The 25205-nt window shown below is 41.2% G+C and overlaps 1 protein-coding gene across 11 annotated transcripts; it reads left to right on the top strand.

The window, feature by feature from the left end:
• The first annotated feature begins 638 nt into the window (after positions 1–638).
• Positions 639–25194, top strand: LOC129588865 (mucin-5AC-like). 11 transcript variants are annotated; one of them, XR_008690542.1, is made up of 11 exons: positions 639–899; positions 965–1126; positions 1256–1377; positions 1584–1901; positions 2647–2757; positions 2868–2972; positions 3112–3227; positions 3304–3330; positions 3412–4601; positions 4717–4812; positions 4898–5237. XR_008690542.1 is itself a non-coding variant. In XM_055483268.1 (7 exons), the coding sequence occupies exons 1-7, from the start codon at positions 1535–1537 to the stop codon at positions 4970–4972; spliced, it is 897 nt and encodes a 298-aa protein (XP_055339243.1). In that variant the 5' UTR covers positions 1397–1534; the 3' UTR covers positions 4973–5232. The 11 variants fall into 11 exon arrangements, 1 of the variants encoding a protein (XP_055339243.1); XR_008690539.1 differs by having other exon boundaries at positions 3412–3570; positions 3962–4812; positions 4898–5235; XR_008690543.1 differs by having other exon boundaries at positions 3139–3227; positions 3412–4812.
• The last annotated feature ends 11 nt before the right edge of the window (positions 25195–25205 follow it).

Below are 25205 nucleotides of genomic sequence, written 5' to 3' on the forward strand. Positions count from 1 at the left end.
AGCACCAAGTACTTACTATAGTGTGAGGAGGACTGGTAACCAGGACTGGTAACCTACCGTTTGACGTCATCACTCTCGCATACACGGGAGGGCGGCTGCCATGGTGACAGATGCGCGTTTTTTACGGTTTTTGTCAGTTTTCTCAGCATATTTCTTTTCTCTTCTATTTCTAGCCCCTCATGTTTGGGTTTATAAATTCAATATGATCTGTTAAAATATCGGAAAGCTTTAGAGGAGAAAGGAACTGAGAATATCTTTAAAAAGGGACAATAAATCTGTGGGCCTATGGTAAGACAGCACACCAGTGCATTCTGTATGCGACAGTGATGACGTAGTCCACCGTTGCAGAGTCGCTTCCCAGTCCTCTACCTATAGTAAGTTCCTGGAAGTACGTATGCACGTTGCGCACGGTGAATTAATTGTTATTCATGAAGCTCGTAATTTTATCGACAGTATTAATTCTATACCCCCGAGTTACGCTAGCGAATCACGTGCTGTTAAATTGGTACGAGCGGCTTTCTTTAAAGCAAATCAGCGACTGCAGCGCTTTACAGCCCGCAGCCGTTGTTTAAGTTTCCAGCAAACAACCGATACCTATAAAAAATCTGTAACGTGTATGCCTTTCTGTGATTGTACAGCATGTATCGTAAATTATTTTCGTGGTTAGCCGACCAGAATGTGTTTACCACGATGCGCAGTAATCCACATTCTGCGTTAAAATCCAGTTTGCGCTGCAAAAGTGAATTATTGTCTCTTCGCTTAGTATATAGTTCTTTCATGACATATAATTTCGGCTGGTTATTATTATTTTAAATGTATGTAAAAGTATTCTAAATGGCTTCGTATGTTGCTGATGATATTTTATTTTGGATCTGCGCATGCAGCTAGCCACATGCGAAGTACGGCACGAATAAATCACCGGTCGTTGATTCGAAACAACCTGACAAAATTTTCTGTATTGTAGAATTATTATCTTTCTTTAACGACTTTGTCTTTCTGTCAACATCGTTCTGTCTGCCTGGAGGCTGGATGGTAATGGTTGGTGAGGAAGTATGAGTTACATGACACTGGAGAAAAGCCACGAAAAAATGAAAAAGCGCTAATCTTTTGCTATACTGACACAAAGGTACACACATAGTGAAATAAAAAAGGGGGAAAAGTTTTTTAATTTCTCTGTTGTACCGATGCAAAATATTTCAATATTTCTCGCTAGTTTTATGGCTTGAACTCATTAATCAAAAAAGTCCATTTTCAGGTAGCCAGATCACGTTTTAGAGCTGTCAGCAATCATCTGTACTCAGACAAAAGCAGCCGCAGGTCAAGCCACTTCAGCGATCACCGGTGCCCATATATATATTATACGCAAAGCAATCTGCGGTAAATCTGTACTCGTAGTTAGAACTTTCAAGTTGAAACCGATACAAGAAAACTTGCTCTGGAATTGACTTAATCACGCTCTTCCGTCGCAGCCCTGACCTCAAACTTGAGCTTCCCGAAACAGGCTTTTAGATATCTCTCCCTTGTTCTGGTTGTAATGTATTTGTGCGTCCCGGCAACGCTGTCTCAACTTGTTGCACCGCTAGGAAGATATACCTGGCTCGACCGTAATAGCCTTCCATCGGTGCTGCCCACCACCCAGGTGAGCGTTATTCACGACCAAGTGCAAGAACCGGCGCTGTCCCGGAAAAATGCCGATAATGGGAGCCCGGCTGACGTGGCTTTCGAAATGTCGTGTGCGGGTCTGACATCCGCAGCTGCTCTGCACTGCCCCTGCGCGGGGATTGGACAGCGCTGCGCTGACCAGACTTCAATCTGCAATGCAGATCACAAGTGTGTTTGTGATTCCGCTCTTGGTTACCAGGATGCCGCTGGGAAGCACTGCATCCGTTACCCAACCACCAGTAAGTTAAACTGTTTCTGTTTGTTCTTATAAAATGGAACATCCGTGAGCAGTGTTCCAGTTGTTTTAGTGAAGTAAAATGCAAAATGCAGGTAAAATTAAATTTCTTTGGTTGCTTGTTTGTATATTGAATTATTTAATTAATTAATGATTTTTTAAATAAATAATTTGTTAAATTATTTAATTTGTTTGTAAAATATTGAAACGTTTAAATCAACTAGAATATCTTAAACTGATTTAAAAAATTTTAAATTAAAATATTTCAAGATTTTAAATTGATTTTTAGTACATTGCCGGTGAGCAAAAAAAAGTTTTAGTACATTGCCGGTGAGCAAAAGGGTGTCAGCTAATCGCCGGTTACATTGCATGGCACCAGTCAATAGTAAATCATCGGTCAGCCGCTTGGTGCGAGGTACGAGCTACGAGTTAATACACTGCTTGCGAGTTAGCAGTCACTGAATCCAATAATCACCGGAAGCTGTCTGGTAATTCGGGTCGCTGGTAATATTTAGCACTGGCGCTGTTGTCCGATAATCTTATTATTGCTAACATACTTCGAAGTACTAAAACTTTTTATTATCCCATTAAATTTCTAGCTTAAGCTGACGCGTGCCGTAAAATGTGGTCTATAATCTACAACGCAATTGCAGGAATCCGAAAAACGTTAATACGAATGAAATTGTGTTTGCAACATAGCAGTTTAATAATGGGCACGGTTACTGGGGAAATAATGTATTTCTTCACAGCTCCTTTTACCTACCCCACCTGTCCAGTTTGTCCAGCTTGTCCAACTGTGACGTGCCCAACTTGTCCAACCACCACGACGGCAACGTGCCCAACAACCGCCACTACGACCAGTAAGTTCACTACCGTTGTCAGACATTACGCGTATTAGCTTTCGGCAGTATCAGAGCCCACTACTGCAAATTTATTTGGTACCTGACTTTGACCCGGGTTTTTATTAAAGCAACTACGATGACCACCACGACGAAACCAACAACGACTACAACAGCACCAGCATTCCCGGCTTGCTCGGCGGCAGGAGCCACCTACGACGGTATAAATACAGTTGGTAAGTTCTGGTCTAATATGCTAATATGGTCCACCTCCGTAGGCATCTCTTGTTGCTCAAGTAGCTCGTTACAGATCGCATGCTAATCATTCCGTAATCTTTCCTTCTGATAAGCTTAACCGATACAGTGCTGTTGCAGCTTGTGGAGACTGTTTCTTCATAACAGATGTGAAGACTATAACGATCATGGCCGATGGGAGTGGCGTTTCTGTGTGTACGTTCCTGTTGATTGGCTCTCCTGGTAGCACACTGCAGGTGAGGAAACCAAAAACTTTGATGTATTTCAAAATAAAGCAATAATTATTTAATAATTGTTGCTTACTGTTTCCAGATAAATCCTGTGACGGTTACCCTGCTGGTAAGCTAAAGGTGCTCGTAATGCACGTGTTGTCACGGTAAAGATGTATCGTATGTTTGACTTACCAACGGATTTCTACAGACAGCTGCTTTGCTGAGTTGGTGATCTGAACCGAACACCATTAGACCGTCGCACCGTATCCTCGGTTGACCGTTCAGTGAGAGAGAACACCAGCTCGTTGTCTCCTTAGACGCGTACACTTCTCTCTCGGCGTGTGTAACCGGCAAAAGGTGGACGGGTGTAAGGTTGAAATTCAATAACTTTTCGCCGTTTTTGATATGATTCAAAATTAACTGATTTGAAATGAAATGGAATTTAAAATTTAAAAATGAGTTGTTTACTTAATTTTTTGTTTGGTTATTTCGAAAAATTTTACCTTATTTTTTCAACTTATTGTAAGAACTTTTAAGCAGATTTCATGATTTCCTACACTCAAAACTAATTAAATATTAATTTAAAGAAATTGTTTTCCATTTCAGATCGTTTCAAACGCATTTCAAGTTTATAATTTCAACTTTTCACATTTCAAATCATTTCACATCACATTTCAAACTGGCCCTCGTTTGAATTTGAAATGATTCAATTCGAAGCTTGAAATGTGAAATGTTTTAAATTGTGATTTCAACCCTAGATGGGTGAATGGTGGATGTTCAATGAAATCGCGTCCTCGTTTCTGCCAAATCAACCCGTCGGCGTCGATTGATCTGACAACAACGCCCTTGAGTGCATTAAGGCCCATTGTAAAATTATATCAATGCAAGCGTGCACATCTCCAGCAGAATGGTGGATGCAGTCAGCCAAATATGTCTTTCAGTCTGGCTGACTATGTCGTCCTACTCGTTTTCATCTTCTGAGTGATTTTTATATTTTTATAATTAAAATATCACCCTACGGTAGAAGTTACGAGGAGGGCGGTAGTCACGTCGTCAATGGTGAAACTGCTTTATTATGCGTCACCAGCCACTAGCCAACCTCGATTATGCGTCACTAGCCACTACTGGCCCAGAGCCAGACAATACATAATTATGCGGGTTTCATACAGAGATCGTGTGTTTACTGTTTAGTCACCGATAGCGTTTAAAACGGCTCCAGATGAAACTTATCTAGCTGTAACCATCACAAAAATAGCAGCTTTATTATCGGTAGTAAAGACCATATTCCGCATATTTTTGTTTGAGGTGCTACATACCCAGAGTTGATTGGTTATACCCAGAACTCTGAGACTGGAAGACATTCGAGATTAATGTGCGAGACACCCGGCTGGTACAGTAGTAAGTTATTCCTCGGCCCGTCAGCGGGTTGGTTGATGTAATTGGCATCAGGTTCAGTTCCATAAAATTACACGCCAACGATGCAACTGAGCAGTATAAAGGTTTCTTGTTATAGAGTTGCGCCGTAACAACCCTGATAATCGAAAAAGTCGCTTACTGCATTGGTACAACGGGTTTTACTAATTCCATTTCCGTAGCGGCCAGCAGTATGGTGAGTAGAACGATCATCTCAGCCCAAAGGCAAAAATCATGTGCTAAAACTGGCAGGAATTCTTTATGTGTTTTGCTTTTTCTAGAGCATTGCCCTCTATTCCAATTTTGCACCGGCTTCCGTCACCTTCCAGGTTTCAGTCATTCCGCCAACTGGATGAACTTTCTCTCGGGAAATGTCCAGAGAGATTAGGGCGAAATGCACCGCAATCCCGATACAGGAAAAAAGCCAAAAGCAGGACGAACAACAGACTGGTATCTTCGCGGTTAAATTGTGCGCTAATTAAGACTGACTATCGAATTTATTATAAAAGAACTATTTCCATTGGCATGAGTGCCGAGAAAGTCTGTTTCATGGTTGATTGCTGTGTTATTAGTCTCTATTCGGGCACACACGAGTAGTGTACACGCTGATCTAACTGCGTTTGGCGCACATTTTAGCGCTGATCTGACTGACAATTTGATTGGTCAGACACGCCCCTTCCTGATTGGTCAGACTCCACCCCCTTCTCTGATTGGTCGGAACCGAACTGTTCAGAACCGAACCGCCCATATTCAAACCGGTCAGAACCGAGCCGAACCGTTCAGGACCGAACCAAGACCGGCCGAACCGTACTTTACCCCCTTTCTTTTGTTTATTTTTCCCCACCCTCTTTTATTTTGTTTTCACCGAATAACAACGAACAAAGTAAAATAAATCAGACCGCATGAACATACGCAGGAGTAGCAGTACAATCTTTGACAAAAATACAATTTCGGTTAAATTTCTGATGGTCATTGTATGGATCTCCTGGTGTCCAGTTGCTCATTGTAAACCGACAGAAATGACATTTAACTGTATCATCAGATCCGGTGTAGTACAGTCCGATCCTCGCCATGGCGCCGGCAGAAGGCAGGAGGTGTGGCCAATTTTCAAAAGTACTGAGTGGTCCGTTGGGGTCGTGCAGTGTGGAAACGTACTTGTACAGTTCTTCGGCTAAGGTATACACCTGCTCCTGGCCGTCCCAGATGCCCACCATTTCGTCAGGTATACCTGAGAATCCGGACCAGGCTCCTGCAATGGCACAAGCCATGGTCCCAATGGCATCGGTGCATCCTCCGGTTAACATTGCCGCATGAAGGGTGGCTTCAAAAGGGCAATCGCTGCGTCGACCAATAGCAGCACAGTAAATGGCAACGGGAACTGCGTCCAATGGGCTGGTGCCATTGCCAATGGCTTTGAACAATTTTTCTTTCGGTTCAGCGCGTTGCGCGTAGTCCAGCACCATCATCATACGTGCATAAAATTTCTGACGTACAGAATCGGGGAGGGATTTATTGCTGTATTCAACAAGTGCGGAGAGAAACTCAAGCTCCTTCATCTTTTTATTCTTTAGAACCAGACTGATGGCGTAGGCCTGCAACTGTGCCCCAGCGGCGGCATCATTGGAAGAGTGGGTGAGTCGGGCTACACGGTCTACAGAGAAACTCATCTGCTCCGTACGATTGTAAAAGTACAAGGGAAACGCTGTTATCCAAGTGGCAGCGTTACACTCTGTGCCTCGGTTACGGACTGTCGTAGCCGCAGCGGTCCAGTCTTTTGGGGGAGAATGTTTCCAACTGGCAATAATGGTGGTCAGTTCACCAAAAGCTCGGCGTTTAGTGTAGTTGTGGTAAAAAATTTGGCTACATTGCCTTGCGGCATTCTCCAAAGAAAAGAAGCCGGTATCCAGTAGAGACTTGGCGTAAGCGTGCGTTATTAAGAATTTCTCCCAGTAAGTCGAGACCTTGCTCCGCACTCCCGCCAAGTTCATGTGGCAGGAGGTAGGGCGTCTCAAGGGTGTTCCGATGCATTCTCCGATCAGAGCGCCTAATAAACAACCTTTGTACTGATCCATGGCGTTCAGAATTGCGAATGAATTCCCATTCCAGACAGCTAAGATAGACCAGCTAAGATAGACGTCGTTTTCAGAAATCAAACTGGCGCTGACCTAGATTCTTTGTTCCTTACCTAATCCAAACTGGCGCTGACCCGCATTCTGTCTTATTCTCTCTGATTTGACAATGAGCAATCCAAACTGGCGCTGACCTAGATTCTTTGTTCCTTAGCTAATCCAAACTGGACCTGACCTAGATTCTTTGTTCCTTAGCTAATCCAAACTGGCGCTGACCCGCATTCTGTCTTATTCTCTCTGATTTGACAATGAGTAATCCAAACTGGCGCTGACCTAGATTCTTTGTTCCTTAGCTAATCCAAACTGGACCTGACCTAGATTCTTTGTTCCTTAGCTAATCCAAACTGGCGCTGACCCACATTCTGTCTCGTTCTCTCATTTGACAATGACTAATCCAAACTGGCGATGACCCACATTCTGTCTTATTCTCTCTGATTTGACAATGGTTGATCCACACTGGCGATGACCACGTTTTCTTCAGTTACTACGAATTCTCCACAGTTAGTGTTTCGGCACTGGGCTTTCAGAATGGATTTTGACCTTTCGGAATTAACTTTTACTCCAGCGCAACGGGAATACTGTTTTGGATCGTTCCATTTAAATTCTTTAGATCTGGGGAAATTCAAATCATCGGCTTTCCCCCCTTTCTTTTGTTTCATTTTTTTCCCACCCTCTTTTATTTCGTCTTCAGTAACAATTATTACAAAAACAGTTCAGGCTGCATAAACATACGCAGGAGTATCAGTACAGTCTTTGAAAGAAATACGATTTCGGTTAAATTTCTGATGGTCATCGAAAGGATCTTCCGGCGCCCAGTTGCTCATTTTAATGTATTATACTGCCACTACTAAGAAACAATATAAACTGTACGAGTACTGTACCTTGCACTCGTATAGATAGAGCGCGTAAACAGCATGCTTTCTGAATAAAATCAGAAAGAATCCGGCAGCGCGTGGTGATGTGACTTTTCTCTGAAAGTGCCAAAAGAAAACAATTCTTGCACTTAGAGACTGCACCGCACCGCACCGGCTCCAAGCACCGCACCGCACCGGCTCCAAGCACCGCCCACCAACGTTCAGATAGGGTAGACAAACCAGCCATGTACTGTATGTATTTTACTGCTACTACGCACAAACAAATGTACGAGTTCTATACTTTGCACTCGTATGGTCAGGACCCGGCAGCAGCCTGCTTTCTGATTAAAATTAGATAGCATTCGGCTGCAAGCATGCATCTTGTCTATTCAGTCATCGAACTTTGGGGCAGAAGTAACTTATTTTTTTGATTAAAACTACAGATAAGTTTACTTGTACCTAACGAAATTCAATACTAGGTGTGACAAAATGAGTCAGCATCTGTCATAACCTGTGAGCGTGCAGCCTGTCTGTACAGTCATCAAATGTTGGAATAAAATTAACTTATGAGGTGATTAACTTTATAGATAAGTTTACTTGTGCCTATGAGCATTGAATACCAGAAGTACATACTGGTCGGCACAAACAAAATAAACGTACATGCGTGACGTAGTTGCACATCCACCGGGAACAGCCGCGCGCCATCGTCTTGAAGCATACGTTGTTCACATATTGATTAACGGATATTATTAGTATGTATTATAAAATAATGACGTACAAAACCAAGCTCCAACCACGAAATAGAGGAACATCATATTTTCTTATGAAATATGTCAAATTCCACGCATATATTCCTTCCCGAAATAGCACGTAAAGCGCAACTACACAGGCTGCTGCTCAGGTACCGAAGTGGTTCAGACCGGTGAAGTGATGTGGTTACCTACAATGAATAGTACTTGTTACAACTCCACTGCACCAAGGAACAGATATATACATAGATCTCTACAATTACCGTGTATAATGTACCGCACCACACCGGACCCCACACAACACCGCACCATACCGGCTTCGGCACAACGATACACTGCGCGGTACCGTATAGGTATTGTATGTATTGTACTGTCACTACCCGCAGACAAAATAAATTGTACGAGTACTGTACTTTGCACTCATATTGACAGAACGCAGCAACCGCCTGCTTTCTGATTGAAAGCAGTTAGCATCCGGCTGCGAGCATGCATTTTGTCTATTCAGTCATCGAACTTTGGGTCAGAAGCAACTTATTTTTATGATTAAAACTACAGATAAGTTTACTTGTAAAAACAGGAAGGCAATACTAGATGTACATGCTGCAAACAATGAAAGATTTACACTGGTCGGAGCAAACTTGGTAGTCGTACCGTGCTGACATCCACCGAAGATAGCTGCGCGTAAGTGTCTTAAAGCATATGTTTTTTGTATATTTAAAAACACATAATAAAAATCAATACGATTATAATGACATACAGACACATGCTTCAACTAAAAAAAGCGGTATTTAACCTTTTTTCAATGTGAAATGTGGAATTCCACACGTCGACACCATGAAACGGCTAGAAAAAAACAATACTTTTACCTTCACAGCACTGGACCACACCGGACCCAGCACCACGGCGTACCGCAGCCCCGGACGCCGCACAGAACCGGACCCGAACCTCATGACAACGCCCAGGCAGAGTAGCCATCATGTACTGTATATACTGTACTTATACTGTATACTGTAATACTGTATACTGTACCACTACTCACAAAGAAAGATATATTGTACGAGTACTGTACTGTTTACTCAGATGGTCAGAGACGCACACAGGAAGCTGTTTGATTGCAATCAGATAGCGTCCAGTAGCGACAAGGCTGCCTAGGCCTGTCTGTTCAGACATCAAACTTTTAGGCAGAAGCAGCTTATTTTTCTGATTGAGACTACAGATAAGTTATACTTATACCTATGAAAATCTGTAATAGATGTACATAGAAAAAACAACACCGTGTATATACTGTACGGCACAAGCATTTCAGTTGTACATTTACCGTGACGCATGTATCCACTGGGATGGAAACTGTCTTTAAACATAAGGTGTTTGCATATTTACGAACAGATATTAGTAATATTTTAATGGGTAATAGCCGCCAAGATAATGATTGCATGCGCCGGTACACTACCAGAAAGTCAATATTTAATCAATCAAAAACAACCGAAATCAAAAGCAGTAGAACGCGCTTCTCTAGTTAAGGCTCGAATTCTACGGTCCATGAAATGCAACAGTTTACGCAGAGCCAGAGCGAAATACCCCCCAGTCTCAATCACTAAAAGATGAAAAAGTATCCGTTATCCAAAAACTGATATGTTCGGCGCTTGGAATTTTTGCAAGCTGAGCAACATGTCCTGGTTTCTTACAGCTGCCGGTGACATGCGGCTGTACACCAACTAGTTGCTTCACACAGCAGCAGTTTATTGGTAATTAATATAATCAATTAACTACAGATACTGTGCTTCAACCACAAAGGAGCGGCAATAAATATTATATTTTGTGATATGTAGAATTCTACACATTGATTCCATTTCCATTAATCTGCACAGCACAATGCTGCCGCTCAGTCTCATGTTCAGGTTACGCGTATGAGTTGTGAAGATTTTGTACAATTCCATTCTCAAATACGTACACCTTTTTTCTCATAAAATATATTACAGTTTTTGGACACCATAATTTCCAAAACAAATAGACATTTACCGTGTACAGTATGGAAGTTTTGATTTGCAAAATTGCATACCCAATACATAGAATACAACGTTAAAACATGGAGTTTTTCTCATCAGAAATTTGTAAGATTTTATTCAGTGACAATACTACATAAAACTACGTTAACTTCCTCCCAAATTGGCACCGTTAAATTAGTTTTTAAATACATTTTTCTTGATATTTTCAAAATTTTTCGCTTAAAACGCAAATCAGTGGAGCCGCCGGGGACTAGTAAGTACTTTATTATTACACAGACTGCATGACTGGGGCCAGCATATTCATTTGACCACGACCAGTGGTCAATCATCAGCTCATGGCGCTATAAGAATACATACCCTGTTCCAATAACAAAACTCGAACCAAAACAGCATCAATATAAGTGATAATAAGATCCAAATTAAAACAATAAGAACAAGCACAATACCAAGTAAAAATTCATGTTAAACGTTAGCCATCAACGTAAACTGCAACTTCTGCACTAATGCACAGTATGTTCGCAGTCCGTGTTTCGATTTATCGATGCGCAGTGTTTCATAGTAATAATCAAGTATTGAACACATGTAAGGGTTTAGTAAGTGTTGCAACTATGACGATTTGCAAGCAAACGGAAGCAACCGGCTGCCTGAAACGGTGTCAATGCACTGACTTTGTAGGTATTTACTCCCCTACAATTTTACACTGCAGTTGCAATTTAAAAAAAAAACCAATATTTTACTGGTTTTGGTGTACTATTTTTCTAATAAATATCCCAGGGGTTTTAATATTTGTTCATGTAAGTGCAGAAAATTATTTTTGTTAAGACTGGCTCGGAGAAAGTTGAGTTGCGGGTAAATAATTATCAAGTTTTACAACGGAACTCGTTAAAATAATGAGGATGTCGAAGTACCGCGTATGCCTCCGACCGCGGTATGCTCTGTGTTTTGCACTACCCTCTTGGGTGGATGTTGAATATTGCAACACCCACAATTTGTTTGTTACTTCCTGTGTTCACTGGGTATTTCTTTGTTAAAATCAAATTTATATTTTTTGACGTATATAACTTAGGACTATATACGCTCCAAATGCAACCCTTTTTGATGCCGCGCAAAGAAACGGTTTTTAGCCCTACGTATACGAATTATGTGCTAACAAAATGTCATTACACAAAGCAAAAATTTTTTTACTTTAAATTTGATATTTTAATCAAATTTATGAGGACGTACTAAAGCAAGTGCTAGAAATGCGCGAAACTAAAATTTTTTCTGCATGTTGACAAATTTGTCTTTATGTGCAATTGTGCATAACACTGTAATCAATTACACTTTAAAGAAAAACAATCAGTACCGTGTTGGCCGGGTTACTTACCATAAATACACAAGCATCGAGTTGTGTCTGTGTATACCAAGTGCGTAGCATACTTGTACCGTAAGTAATCGCAATTGATACCGCAAATACAGTACTAATTACCACTAAAGTACTAAAACCGAGTTCGAAAGTCCGCGCAAGTGAAGGTTTTGGTTCGTGTTCACAAATTTGTTCAGATGGTGTACCGGGTCACTGCCCTGAAGTACAGAACGATCGAGTTGCTGAAGACTCATGCGTATATCCATGTGTGCAGCACGCTGGCGCCATACGTATTTAATATCAAAATAGCAACTTCCGACACCGTTGGCCTGGTTGAAGGTTTTCGGACAAAAACACAAAAGTGTCGTACTTATCTGGGTGCACAAGTATGACTTTATCCGTCAATTGCATTTCTGCGTTCATTGTACTGCAGTAGCCGGCATACTATAATATAATATCAGCCATTTTCTAAGAAGTTGCGAAAAGTGTAGCGAAGCCGTGTATCAACTCTCACCGAGTACATACACATCAGTTTACCAGTGACAGCTGGAGTGGTGACGTAATTGGTGATTGGTCACAGTAACTTTTCTAAAGAAGCGCTAAGAGAAGATATACTTGTACTTACACATACGCCGCGTAAACACCACACCGTCGGGACGCGCAGATTGTCCACAGGCCGATAGCGCAGAATATAATTTATATATACTGTATAATTATTAAACACTTCTGTAATAATGTATTGTAAAACTAACTGAAAAGAGTTAGATAGTTATTGTACTGTCACGGCAAACAAAGAGATATGTTTTGTACTATACTTCACGGTGACATGTTTATATGGTTACACACGTTCTTACCAATTTTTCGCAAGTTTTCAGAACAAGTGCAAGGAGTTTTGTATTTTGATTGAAAAACTCCTAAAAATGTTACGCAGAAACTCAAAAATACATCGAAAACATGCATTTTCAAAACCAAAAACGAAGTTTTTTAAAACGTTCCATAGGAAAAGCACACAAAGTGGTAACAAAACAGGAGATTTTAAAACAGAAAGACGGAGTTTTCCGTATGACTTTGAAACTCTAAGTTTGTAAAACTATTCATCCATATAACGCATAAAATTGCCATTTCCCGGAGTTTTTTGAAAATTATTATTCGGGTGAATAGCAGCAAGAAACCTGAATCAGCACATGCAAGCATTTCCAGTCAGGAGTATGTTAGAAATATTAAGAGCAAAGCGACCCGGGTCGCTACGTTCGGTTTAAACAAAACATATAACCTCTGTTGGTAATTCCGTTGGCTTCCATGCTTAACGGTTTGAGTCTAAATATGTGGGATTCGGATCAGTTGTATGCGAACAACGACTTTGCCCTATTTTCTAACATACTCATGACTGGAAATGCTTGCATGTGCTGTTTCAGGTTTCTTGCTGCTATTCACCCGAATAATAATTTTCAAAAAACTCCGGGAAATGGCAATTTTTATGCGTAATATGGATGAATAGTTTTTACAAACTAAGAGTTTCAAAGTCATACGGAAAACTCCGTCTTTCTGTTTTAAAAATCTCCTGTTTTGTTACCACTTCGTGTGCTTTTCCTATGGCGGCAACGTTTTAAAAAACTTCGTTTTTTGGTTTTGAAAATGTATGTTTTTCGATGTATTTTTGGAGTTTCTGCGTAACATTTTTAGGAGTTTTTCAATCAAAATACAAAACTCCTTGCACTTGTTCTGAAAACTTGCGAAAAATTGGTAAGAACGTGTGTAACCATATAAACATGTCACCGTGAAGTATAGTACAAAACATATCTCTTTGTTTGCCGTGACAGTACAATAACTATCTAACTCTTTTCAGTTAGTTTTACAATACATTATTACAGAAGTGTTTAATAATTATACAGTATATATAAATTATATTCTGCGCTATCGGCCTGTGGACAATCTGCGCGTCCCGACGGTGTGGTGTTTACGCGGCGTATGTGTAAGTACAAGTATATCTTCTCTTAGCGCTTCTTTAGAAAAGTTACTGTGACCAATCACCAATTACGTCACCACTCCAGCTGTCACTGGTAAACTGATGTGTATGTACTCGGTGAGAGTTGATACACGGCTTCGCTACACTTTTCGCAACTTCTTAGAAAATGGCTGATATTATATTATAGTATGCCGGCTACTGCAGTACAATGAACGCAGAAATGCAATTGACGGATAAAGTCATACTTGTGCACCCAGATAAGTACGACACTTTTGTGTTTTTGTCCGAAAACCTTCAACCAGGCCAACGGTGTCGGAAGTTGCTATTTTTGATATTAAATACGTATGGCGCCAGCGTGCTGCACACATGGATATACGCATGAGTCTTCAGCAACTCGATCGTTCTGTACTTCAGGGCAGTGACCCGGTACACCATCTGAACAAATTTGTGAACACGAACCAAAACCTTCACTTGCGCGGACTTTCGAACTCGGTTTTAGTACTTTAGTGGTAATTAGTACTGTATTTGCGGTATCAATTGCGATTACTTACGGTACAAGTATGCTACGCACTTGGTATACACAGACACAACTCGATGCTTGTGTATTTATGGTAAGTAACCCGGCCAACACGGTACTGATTGTTTTTCTTTAAAGTGTAATTGATTACAGTGTTATGCACAATTGCACATAAAGACAAATTTGTCAACATGCAGAAAAAATTTTTAGTTTCGCGCATTTCCTAGCACTTGCTTTAGTACGTCCTCATAAATTTGATTAAAATATCAAATTTAAAGTAAAAAATTTTTGCTTTGTGTAATGACATTTTGTTAGCACATAATTCGTATACGTAGGGCTAAAAACCGTTTCTTTGCGCGGCATCAAAAAGGGTTGCATTTGGAGCGTATATAGTCCTAAGTTATATACGTCAAAAAATATAAATTTGATTTTAACAAAGAAATACCCAGTGAACACAGGAAGTAACAAACAAATTGTGGGTGTTGCAATATTCAACATCCACCCAAGAGGGTAGTGCAAAACACAGAGCATACCGCGGTCGGAGGCATACGCGGTACTTCGACATCCTCATTATTTTAACGAGTTCCGTTGTAAAACTTGATAATTATTTACCCGCAACTCAACTTTCTCCGAGCCAGTCTTAACAAAAATAATTTTCTGCACTTACATGAACAAATATTAAAACCCCTGGGATATTTATTAGAAAAATAGTACACCAAAACCAGTAAAATATTGGTTTTTTTTTAAATTGCAACTGCAGTGTAAAATTGTAGGGGAGTAAATACCTACAAAGTCAGTGCATTGACACCGTTTCAGGCAGCCGGTTGCTTCCGTTTGCTTGCAAATCGTCATAGCAAACCCTTACATGTGTTCAATACTTGATTATTACTATGAAACACTGCGCATCGATAAATCGAAACACGGACTGCGAACATACTGTGCATTAGTGCAGAAGTTGCAGTTTACGTTGATGGCTAACGTTTAACATGAATTTTTACTTGGTATTGTGCTTGTTCTTATTGTTTTAATTTGGATCTTATTATCACTTATATTGATGCTGTTTTGGTTCGAGTTTTGTTATTGGAACAGGGTATGTATTCTTATAGCGCCATGGCTGATGATTGACCACTGGTCGTGGTCAAATGAATATGCTGGCCCCAGTCATGCAGTCTGTGTAATAATAAAGTACTTACTAGTCCCCGGCGGCTCCACTGATTTGCGTTTTAAGCGAAAAATTTTGAAAATATCAAGAAAAATGTATTTAAAAACTAATTTAACGGTGCCAATTTGGGAGGAAGTTAACGTAGTTTTATGTAGTATTGTCACTGAATAAAATCTTACAAATTTCTGATGAGAAAAACTCCATGTTTTAACGTTGTATTCTATGTATTGGGTATGCAATTTTGCAAATCAAAAACTTCCATACTGTACACGGTAAATGTCTATTTGTTTTGGAAATTATGGTGTCCAAAAACTGTAATATATTTTATGAGAAAAAAGGTGTACGTATTTGAGAATGGAATTGTACAAAATCTTCACAACTCATACGCGTAACCTGAACATGAGACTGAGCGGCAGCATTGTGCTGTGCAGATTAATGGAAATGGAATCAATGTGTAGAATTCTACATATCACAAAATATAATATTTATTGCCGCTCCTTTGTGGTTGAAGCACAGTATCTGTAGTTAATTGATTATATTAATTACCAATAAACTGCTGCTGTGTGAAGCAACTAGTTGGTGTACAGCCGCATGTCACCGGCAGCTGTAAGAAACCAGGACATGTTGCTCAGCTTGCAAAAATTCCAAGCGCCGAACATATCAGTTTTTGGATAACGGATACTTTTTTATCTTTTAGTGACTGAGACTGGGGTATTTGGCTCCCGCTATGGGTGACCTGTTGCATTTCATGGGCCGTCGAATTCGAGACTTAACTGAAAAAGTGCGTTCTACTGCTTTCGATTTTGGTTTGTTTTTGATTGATAAAAAATTAACTTTCTGGTAGTGTACAAGCGCATGCAATCGTTATCTTGGCGGCTATTACCCATTAAAATATTACTAATAAATGTTCGTAAATATGCAAACACCTTATGTTTAAAGACAGTTTCCATCCCAGTGGATACATGCGTCACGGTAAATGTACAACTGAAATGCTTGTGCCGTACAGTATATACACGGTGTTGTTTTTTCTATGTACATCTATTACAGATTTTCATAGGTATAAGTATAACTTATCTGTAGTCTCAATCAGAAAAATAAGCTGCTTCTGCCTAAAAGTTTGATGTCTGAGCAGACAGGCCTAGGCAGCCTTGTCGCTACTGGCCGCTATCTGATTGCAATCAACCAGCTTCCTGTCTGCGTCGCTGGCCATCTGAGTAAACAGTACAGTATTCGTACAATATATCTTTCTTTGCGAGTAGCGGAAGTACAGTATATACAGTACATGGCTACTCTGCCTGGGCGTTGTCATGAGGTTCGGGTCCGGTTCTGTGCGGCGTCAGGGGCTGCGGTGCGCCGTGGTGCTGGGTCCGGTGTGGTCCAGTGCGGTGAAGGTAAAAGTATTGCTTTTTTTCTAGCCGTTTCATGGTGTCGACGTGTGGAATTCCACATTTCACATTGAAAAAGGTTAAATACCGCTTTTTTAGTTGAAGCATGTGTCTGTATGTCATTATAATCGTATTAATTTGTAATATGTGTTTTTAAAAATGCGAAAAACATATGCTTTAAAACACTTAAGCGCGACTGACCCCGGTGGATGTCAGCACGGTACGACTACCAGGTTTGCTCCGACCAGTCTAAATCTTGCATTGTTTGCAGCATGTACATCTAGTATTGCATTCCTATTTTTACAAGTAAACTTATCTGTAGTTTTAATCATAAAAATAAGTTGCTTCTGACCCAAAGTTCGATGACTGAATAGACAAAATGCATGCTCGCAGCCGGATGCTAACTGCTTTCAATCAGAAAGCAGGCGGTTGCTGCGTTCTGTCAATATGAGTGCAAAGTACAGTACTCGTACAATTTATTTTGTCTGCGGGTAGTGACAGTACAATACATACAATACCTATACGGTACCGCGCAGTGTATCGTTGTGCCGAAGCCGGTATGGTGCGGTGTTGTGTGGGGTCCGGTGTGGTGCGGTACATTATACACGGTAATTGTAGAGATCTATGTATATATCTGTTCCTTGGTGCAGTGGAGTTGTAACAAGTACTATTCATTGTAGGTAACCACATCACTTCACCGGTCTGAACCACTTCGGTACCTGAGCAGCAGCCTGTGTAGTTGCGCTTTACGTGCTATTTCGGGAAGGAATATATGCGTGGAATTTGACATATTTCATAAGAAAATATGATGTTCCTCTATTTCGTGGTTGGAGCTTGGTTTTTGTACGTCATTATTTTATAATACATACTAATAATATCCGTTAATCAATATGTGAACAACGTATGCTTCAAGACGATGGCGCGCGGCTGTTCCCGGTGGATGTGCAACTACGTCACGCATGTACGTTTATTTTGTTTGTGCCGACCAGTATGTACTTCTGGTATTCAATGCTCATAGGCACAAGTAAACTTATCTATAAAGTTAATCACCTCATAAGTTAATTTTATTCCAACATTTGATGACTGTACAGACAGGCTGCACGCTCACAGGTTATGACAGATGCTGACTCATTTTGTCACACCTAGTATTGAATTTCGTTAGGTACAAGTAAACTTATCTGTAGTTTTAATCAAAAAAATAAGTTACTTCTGCCCCAAAGTTCGATGACTGAATAGACAAGATGCATGCTTGCAGCCGAATGCTATCTAATTTTAATCAGAAAGCAGGCTGCTGCCGGGTCCTGACCATACGAGTGCAAAGTATAGAACTCGTACATTTGTTTGTGCGTAGTAGCAGTAAAATACATACAGTACATGGCTGGTTTGTCTACCCTATCTGAACGTTGGTGGGCGGTGCTTGGAGCCGGTGCGGTGCGGTGCTTGGAGCCGGTGCGGTGCGGTGCAGTCTCTAAGTGCAAGAATTGTTTTCTTTTGGCACTTTCAGAGAAAAGTCACATCACCACGCGCTGCCGGATTCTTTCTGATTTTATTCAGAAAGCATGCTGTTTACGCGCTCTATCTATACGAGTGCAAGGTACAGTACTCGTACAGTTTATATTGTTTCTTAGTAGTGGCAGTATAATACATTAAAATGAGCAACTGGGCGCCGGAAGATCCTTTCGATGACCATCAGAAATTTAACCGAAATCGTATTTCTTTCAAAGACTGTACTGATACTCCTGCGTATGTTCATGCGGCCTGAACTGTTTTGGTAATAATTGTTACTGAAGACGAAATAAAAGAGGGTGGGAAAAAAATGAAACAAAAGAAAGGGGGGAAAGCCGATGATTTGAATTTCCCCAGATCTAAAGAATTTAAATGGAACGATCCAAAACAGTATTCCCGTTGCGCTGGAGTAAAAGTTAATTCCGAAAGGTCAAAATCCATTCTGAAAGCGCAGTGCCGAAACACTAACTGTGGAGAATTCGTAGTAACTGAAGAAAACGTGGTCATCGCCAGTGTGGATCAACCATTGTCAAATCAGAGAGAATAAGACAGAATGTGGGTCATCGCCAGTTTGGATTAGTCATTGTCAAATGAGAGAGAACGAGACAGAATGTGGGTCAGCGCCAGTTTGGATTAGCTAAGGAACAAAGAATCTAGGTCAGGTCCAGTTTGGATTAGCTAAGGAACAAAGAATCTAGGTCAGCGCCAGTTTGGATTACTCATTGTCAAATCAGAGAGAATAAGACAGAATGCGGGTCAGCGCCAGTTTGGATTAGCTAAGGAACAAAGAATCTAGGTCAGGTCCAGTTTGGATTAGCTAAGGAACAAAGAATCTAGGTCAGCGCCAGTTTGGATTGCTCATTGTCAAATCAGAGAGAATAAGACAGAATGCGGGTCAGCGCCAGTTTGGATTAGGTAAGGAACAAAGAATCTAGGTCAGCGCCAGTTTGATTTCTGAAAACGACGTCTATCTTAGCTGGTCTATCTTAGCTGTCTGGAATGGGAATTCATTCGCAATTCTGAACGCCATGGATCAGTACAAAGGTTGTTTATTAGGCGCTCTGATCGGAGAATGCATCGGAACACCCTTGAGACGCCCTACCTCCTGCCACATGAACTTGGCGGGAGTGCGGAGCAAGGTCTCGACTTACTGGGAGAAATTCTTAATAACGCACGCTTACGCCAAGTCTCTACTGGATACCGGCTTCTTTTCTTTGGAGAATGCCGCAAGGCAATGTAGCCAAATTTTTTACCACAACTACACTAAACGCCGAGCTTTTGGTGAACTGACCACCATTATTGCCAGTTGGAAACATTCTCCCCAAAAGACTGGACCGCTGCGGCTACGACAGTCCGTAACCGAGGCACAGAGTGTAACGCTGCCACTTGGATAACAGCGTTTCCTTGTACTTTTACAATCGTACGGAGCAGATGAGTTTCTCTGTAGACCGTGTAGCCCGACTCACCCACTCTTCCAATGATGCCGCCGCTGGGGCACAGTTGCAGGCCTACGCCATCAGTCTGGTTCTAAAGAATAAAAAGATGAAGGAGCTTGAGTTTCTCTCCGCACTTGTTGAATACAGCAATAAATCCCTCCCCGATTCTGTACGTCAGAAATTTTATGCACGTATGATGATGGTGCTGGACTACGCGCAACGCGCTGAACCGAAAGAAAAATTGTTCAAAGCCATTGGCAATGGCACCAGCCCATTGGACGCAGTTCCCGTTGCCATTTACTGTGCTGCTATTGGTCGACGCAGCGATTGCCCTTTTGAAGTCACCCTTCATGCGGCAATGTTAACCGGAGGATGCACCGATGCCATTGGGACCATGGCTTGTGCCATTGCAGGAGCCTGGTCCGGATTCTCAGGTATACCTGACGAAATGGTGGGCATCTGGGACGGCCAGGAGCAGGTGTATACCTTAGCCGAAGAACTGTACAAGTACGTTTCCACACTGCACGACCCCAACGGACCACTCAGTACTTTTGAAAATTGGCCACACCTCCTGCCTTCTGCCGGCGCCATGGCGAGGATCGGACTGTACTACACCGGATCTGATGATACAGTTAAATGTCATTTCTGTCGGTTTACAATGAGCAACTGGACACCAGGAGATCCATACAATGACCATCAGAAATTTAACCGAAATTGTATTTTTGTCAAAGATTGTACTGCTACTCCTGCGTATGTTCATGCGGTCTGATTTGTTTTACTTTGTTCGTTGTTATTCGGTGAAAACAAAATAAAAGAGGGTGGGGAAAAATAAACAAAAGAAAGGGGGTAAAGTACGGTTCGGCCGGTCTTGGTTCGGTCCTGAACGGTTCGGCTCGGTTCTGACCGGTTTGAATATGGGCGGTTCGGTTCTGAACAGTTCGGTTCCGACCAATCAGAGAAGGGGGTGGAGTCTGACCAATCAGGAAGGGGCGTGTCTGACCAATCAAATTGTCAGTCAGATCAGCGCTAAAATGTGCGCCAAACGCAGTTAGATCAGCGTGTACACTACTCACACGGTTTGTTTTCCGGTAACAATAACGGTATGTCTCACTCAAATTTACCGTTTTTCTGCCTGTACCGTATCGTAGAAAACGATAGAAAACCGTATACATATACAACTTTAAGAAATACAAAAAAAACCAGATTTTTTGTACCGCAAAGTTGGTACTAACAAAGTTATTCTTGATGGCGAAATAATTCGTGGAGGCAACCATACAATACCAACTCATATTCTGGTTTTCTTGCGGAACGGCTCCTGCTGAATCAGGGCCGTCTAGCTGAACAAAACAAATATAGCCCTGCCAAATATCTCCGCTTCAAACCGAACTAGATAGAGAAGAATTAGAGAGAGATTTCTCCGGGACAAAAAAAAATGCTTCTATCGAAAGGTGCGAAATGGAACCATAGACTGAGCCAGTGAAGCACAGCATTTTTGTTATCCTGGTTGGTTAATTACATTTCGGCGTTTGCAATAATCAGAAACCAGAAATATTATTAGTGTAATAAATATACTGGTTTTTGCATTGTTTTCTTCTCATTTTCTCAGAACTCTGGTTCGGTACGGTGTCCACAAGCTAGTGGGTCCATAAGCAAAGCTTTTCAGAGAACTGATCGTATCACGAAAACTGGTACATTTTTTCACCATCTATTCTTTTTTCGCTATAATTACACAACCGGAAACTGCGCCAACGAATTTTAAAGCCCAAAGTGAACTAATCGTTTGGCTACAGAATATAGCAAAACAACGCAAATAAAAATGTAGGGAAGCGGGCGAAGGTGAGTATGTTGTAGTACAAGAACGTGTACTTAGTGCCGGATACTTCCTTTATTCCTTAAGGAAAGAGTACATGGTACCAAATTCTTGTACATCTACAAAACAATTCGCTTGGAGCACTCCCAGTTACTCTTTATGGCATTTGATAGCCGCATGATTTGCATACATGCATGGGTGTGAAAACCGTTGGTTAGCGCAACATCCGGTTGCTTGATTACGGGTGAAATAAAATTCCAAATGTTTTACCGCAGGGAGGCGTACGAAAAGTCTCATTATCAATTTCATCCATTCTAGGATGAAGCGCGCATGAGGACGAGGATCCGTTTCACATCAAACCCGGTTCCAAGTTTCTTTCAAAGGTAAAATAAATATTTAACATTTTCGGAATTCAATTGAACGTTCCGGAAACATGGAAATTAGGTCCGGAATAAGAGCTTTTAGCGCTTTTCTTGCCACGTTTTCATGCCAGATTTGGAGAAGGTCGGTTATCAACGAAAATTTTGGTACGCATCTGTTTGTCTAAACTTTTGGAATTTTATCTCCCCTACCGGATGTTAAATGCGCAAACGATTTCACGCAGTATTATTTGTTTTTTCGAATGCCATAAAACAATGCAAAAAGGCCTTTGGTGTGCACCAAAGGAAAGGGTTATGTAAATGTGTGCCCTAATTCGGTATACCAACTACCATGTAATTTACCGGCACATCTTCTGTATTACCAGCGAAAAACAGCCAGTGAGTTTAAAATGCAATCTGGTTAATTGCAAATCTTAGCAGAATGCCGCAGCTTTGATTGCGTCAAAACGCTTGCCGCACTGAATTTCCAACAAGGCCTGAATGGTGGAAAATACGAGTATCATCTAAAACTGCATGCGGCAGACTCAGCATAGGGAGAGGTATCTTTTACAACGCAGTACGTATACCACTTTCAGAATGCAACGGGATCAAACACTTGCACGGAAAGGCAGCTGGGCGAGAAAGGGACTTAAGTTGTTATTCACAATGAAAGCGCTAAAAGAACGTTAACAATTTACAGATACTTTGTACTTTTTGCATTATTCGACCGAAGCGTAGCGTTCTCTATGTTTAGCGTTTATGAAAGTTGTGGATGTCTGTCGACCACCTCCACCTTACGCACATATGCTCGCCCCAAAGGAACGAACTAATAATGTTTATTTTAATACCATATTATTTACTTACTTTTTAATTTATTTTAATATTTTTCTTATACCTTTGTTAACCACAGTCCACAGGTAAGCATTCGAAAAATAAATTATATTTCTTTCTAACTTTGTATAATATGTTTCATTTTGTTTTAAATTGATTTCATTTCGAATCGTTTCGTCTAACAAATTCCGTAGTTCGTTTCACGATAATTTTTCCATTAAGAATTATCATTTTTTGCACGTAAAGATCACGCAGATCGCTTCGGTAGAAGCCGTTCGATTTTATATATGCACCGTTTTTCCAACCTCCTACAAGTTGTGAAAAGAAAATAATGCAGGTAGCACTCTATGCACAACCGGTTGGTAAACCGTGAACTGGCACACCTTGTTATGTATTAATTATCAGCAGGAGTGATTGACAGCAGGAGCTCTGTCAAGTCCGTTCTGTTTTCCGGGAAGTTAATGGATTAAAACATAACAAGAATGTTTTTTTTAACTGCTGCGCTGCACGAATGCAGAACATGCCCATTAACTCGCCGGTGCACCCAGCCCGTTTATTTTTATGCAACATAGGCCGAGCAATACCGAAAATGTTCTTTTTTTAAGGAAGATTTTTAATGGTGGTCGCTTACCCGATAACATGACTTAATCAATCAGTGTGATTCTTTTACCCTACGATAGCTATACCGTAATTACAACGTTACTGTAGTTTTCGGCTATCACCCGTCAAAACCTTGGGCAAATCGGTCAGCGTTGAGCAGTGTCAATTTTTATTACGTACTCGTAGCATGTAATCTTGCTGCATTTGCAGCCATTTATTACAAGAAAACCGGCACCGGAAGTTGGAGCAACGATTCGTACTCTCACAGTGCCAAAATTAATTTTATTCCGATGCGTCCACCGATGCCGAATGATGACCTTCACCACGAGCTTTCCGAGGCGGACTTTCAATGCAGTCTCTTTGGTTCAGCTCATAATGCTGTGCTGCGTCCCAGCGACGCTCTCGTAACTGATTGCACCGTTGGGAAAATATACCTGGTTGAATCCGCCAGTCTTCCGTCTGCCATACCAACGCCCGCGAGTGTCACCAATGACCAGGTGCAGGTCCCGGCGATTTCCCGAAAAAAACGCCGACGACGGAAGCCCAGCGGATTTCGCATTCAAAAATTCGGGCGCCGGTATGACCTCAGCCGCTGCTCTGCGGGACCCTTTCCCAGTGATCGGCCGGCGCTGCGCTGGCCAGGCGTCGTTCGGCAATGCCAATCACAAATGCGTTCGCGATGCCGCTCTTGGATGCCGGGATTGCACGGGCACCCACTGCATTTGATACACAACTACCAGTACGTAAGTTCAACTGCTCTGATGTGTTTGTAGCCTGTATTAAAAATAATGTGAATATCCTAATCAATTTTTCCGGGGTTCAGGTTAAGAAAATCATTGTTTTCCGAAAATTTAAGTGAACTCTGAAATGAATCTGCAAATTTTGTATTTCGCTAATCATGTTACCGGAAGCAGGTTTTCCCCAAGCTTATCCCGATTCCCACTGCGCTACGCCCCATAAAATCATAGATGATTATTACTAGACTGATAAATCAAAGTAATTATGCAGGGTACAACTTAGTATTTCAGAATTTTCATCAATAGCCGACCGAAGCGAAAGCCTTTTATGTTATAAATAACCGGATTTTAGGCGTTCATATCGCTCACGTCGGTCACCCAGGATTTCAAAAAACGATTTATTTAGAACTATTTGTATTTACGGAACTTATGTAATTTAAATATAGATTTCAACTAGATTATTGAATATTTTTTAAAAGAAAAAATTTTGAGTTGCGAAAATCGAAATTAATAAATGACAATTTAATAGTAAAATTGCCGACCGTTACTGCACTCTTCCGGCGCTTCAGTTCGGTTTCTTAATACCAAAGAAATAACGGTGCCCTTTGCCAGTATAACTCAGACGATAAGGCCTTGCACCACCCGTGCCTGACGACTGTAGAGTTTAAATATTGTGGCCTGCCGGGCCGTAGTATGGAGTTGGATGTAGCCCGTGACTTTGTGTTTGTCGCTGTCTTGAAGAGCTAAAAGTCACTCGACTGCTTGTACATTGTAACCTGCCTCTACATACGATGAGCAGTGCAAGTAATTGCACACGAAAAATATATATACAGCACATACCAACACGCTCTAAGGTCCGCCGCATCTTGTAGACTGCAACATTGAGCGATCGTGTACAGTTAGTACACCTGCTCGGTAGCCTTTACCGGCCTTACAGAGACTTTTCATCTTAACTAACCAAAATAAAAGTTTTGCAAACTGACCCTTTCACTTACATACGTACACCATACAACAGGCGACTTCCGGTGGTTGTGCATTGTTGAAATTTTTTTGGTAATTTCAGTTTTTTTAGCCGTTGTTACGGAAACATCTTTCTCGATTCCGTTGATTCCGAGAAAATTATTAGCGATGACACCGCATCCGCTGGCTTTTACCCACAGCGAGGTTGTCTACTCATCCCTAAGGGGCAAGTTCACC

The sequence above is a fragment of the Paramacrobiotus metropolitanus genome, unplaced genomic scaffold (assembly GCF_019649055.1).
Source record: "Paramacrobiotus metropolitanus isolate TYO unplaced genomic scaffold, Prichtersi_v1.0 Parri_scaffold0000032, whole genome shotgun sequence".
In the NCBI taxonomy this organism is placed as follows: Eukaryota; Metazoa; Tardigrada; class Eutardigrada; order Parachela; family Macrobiotidae; genus Paramacrobiotus; species Paramacrobiotus metropolitanus.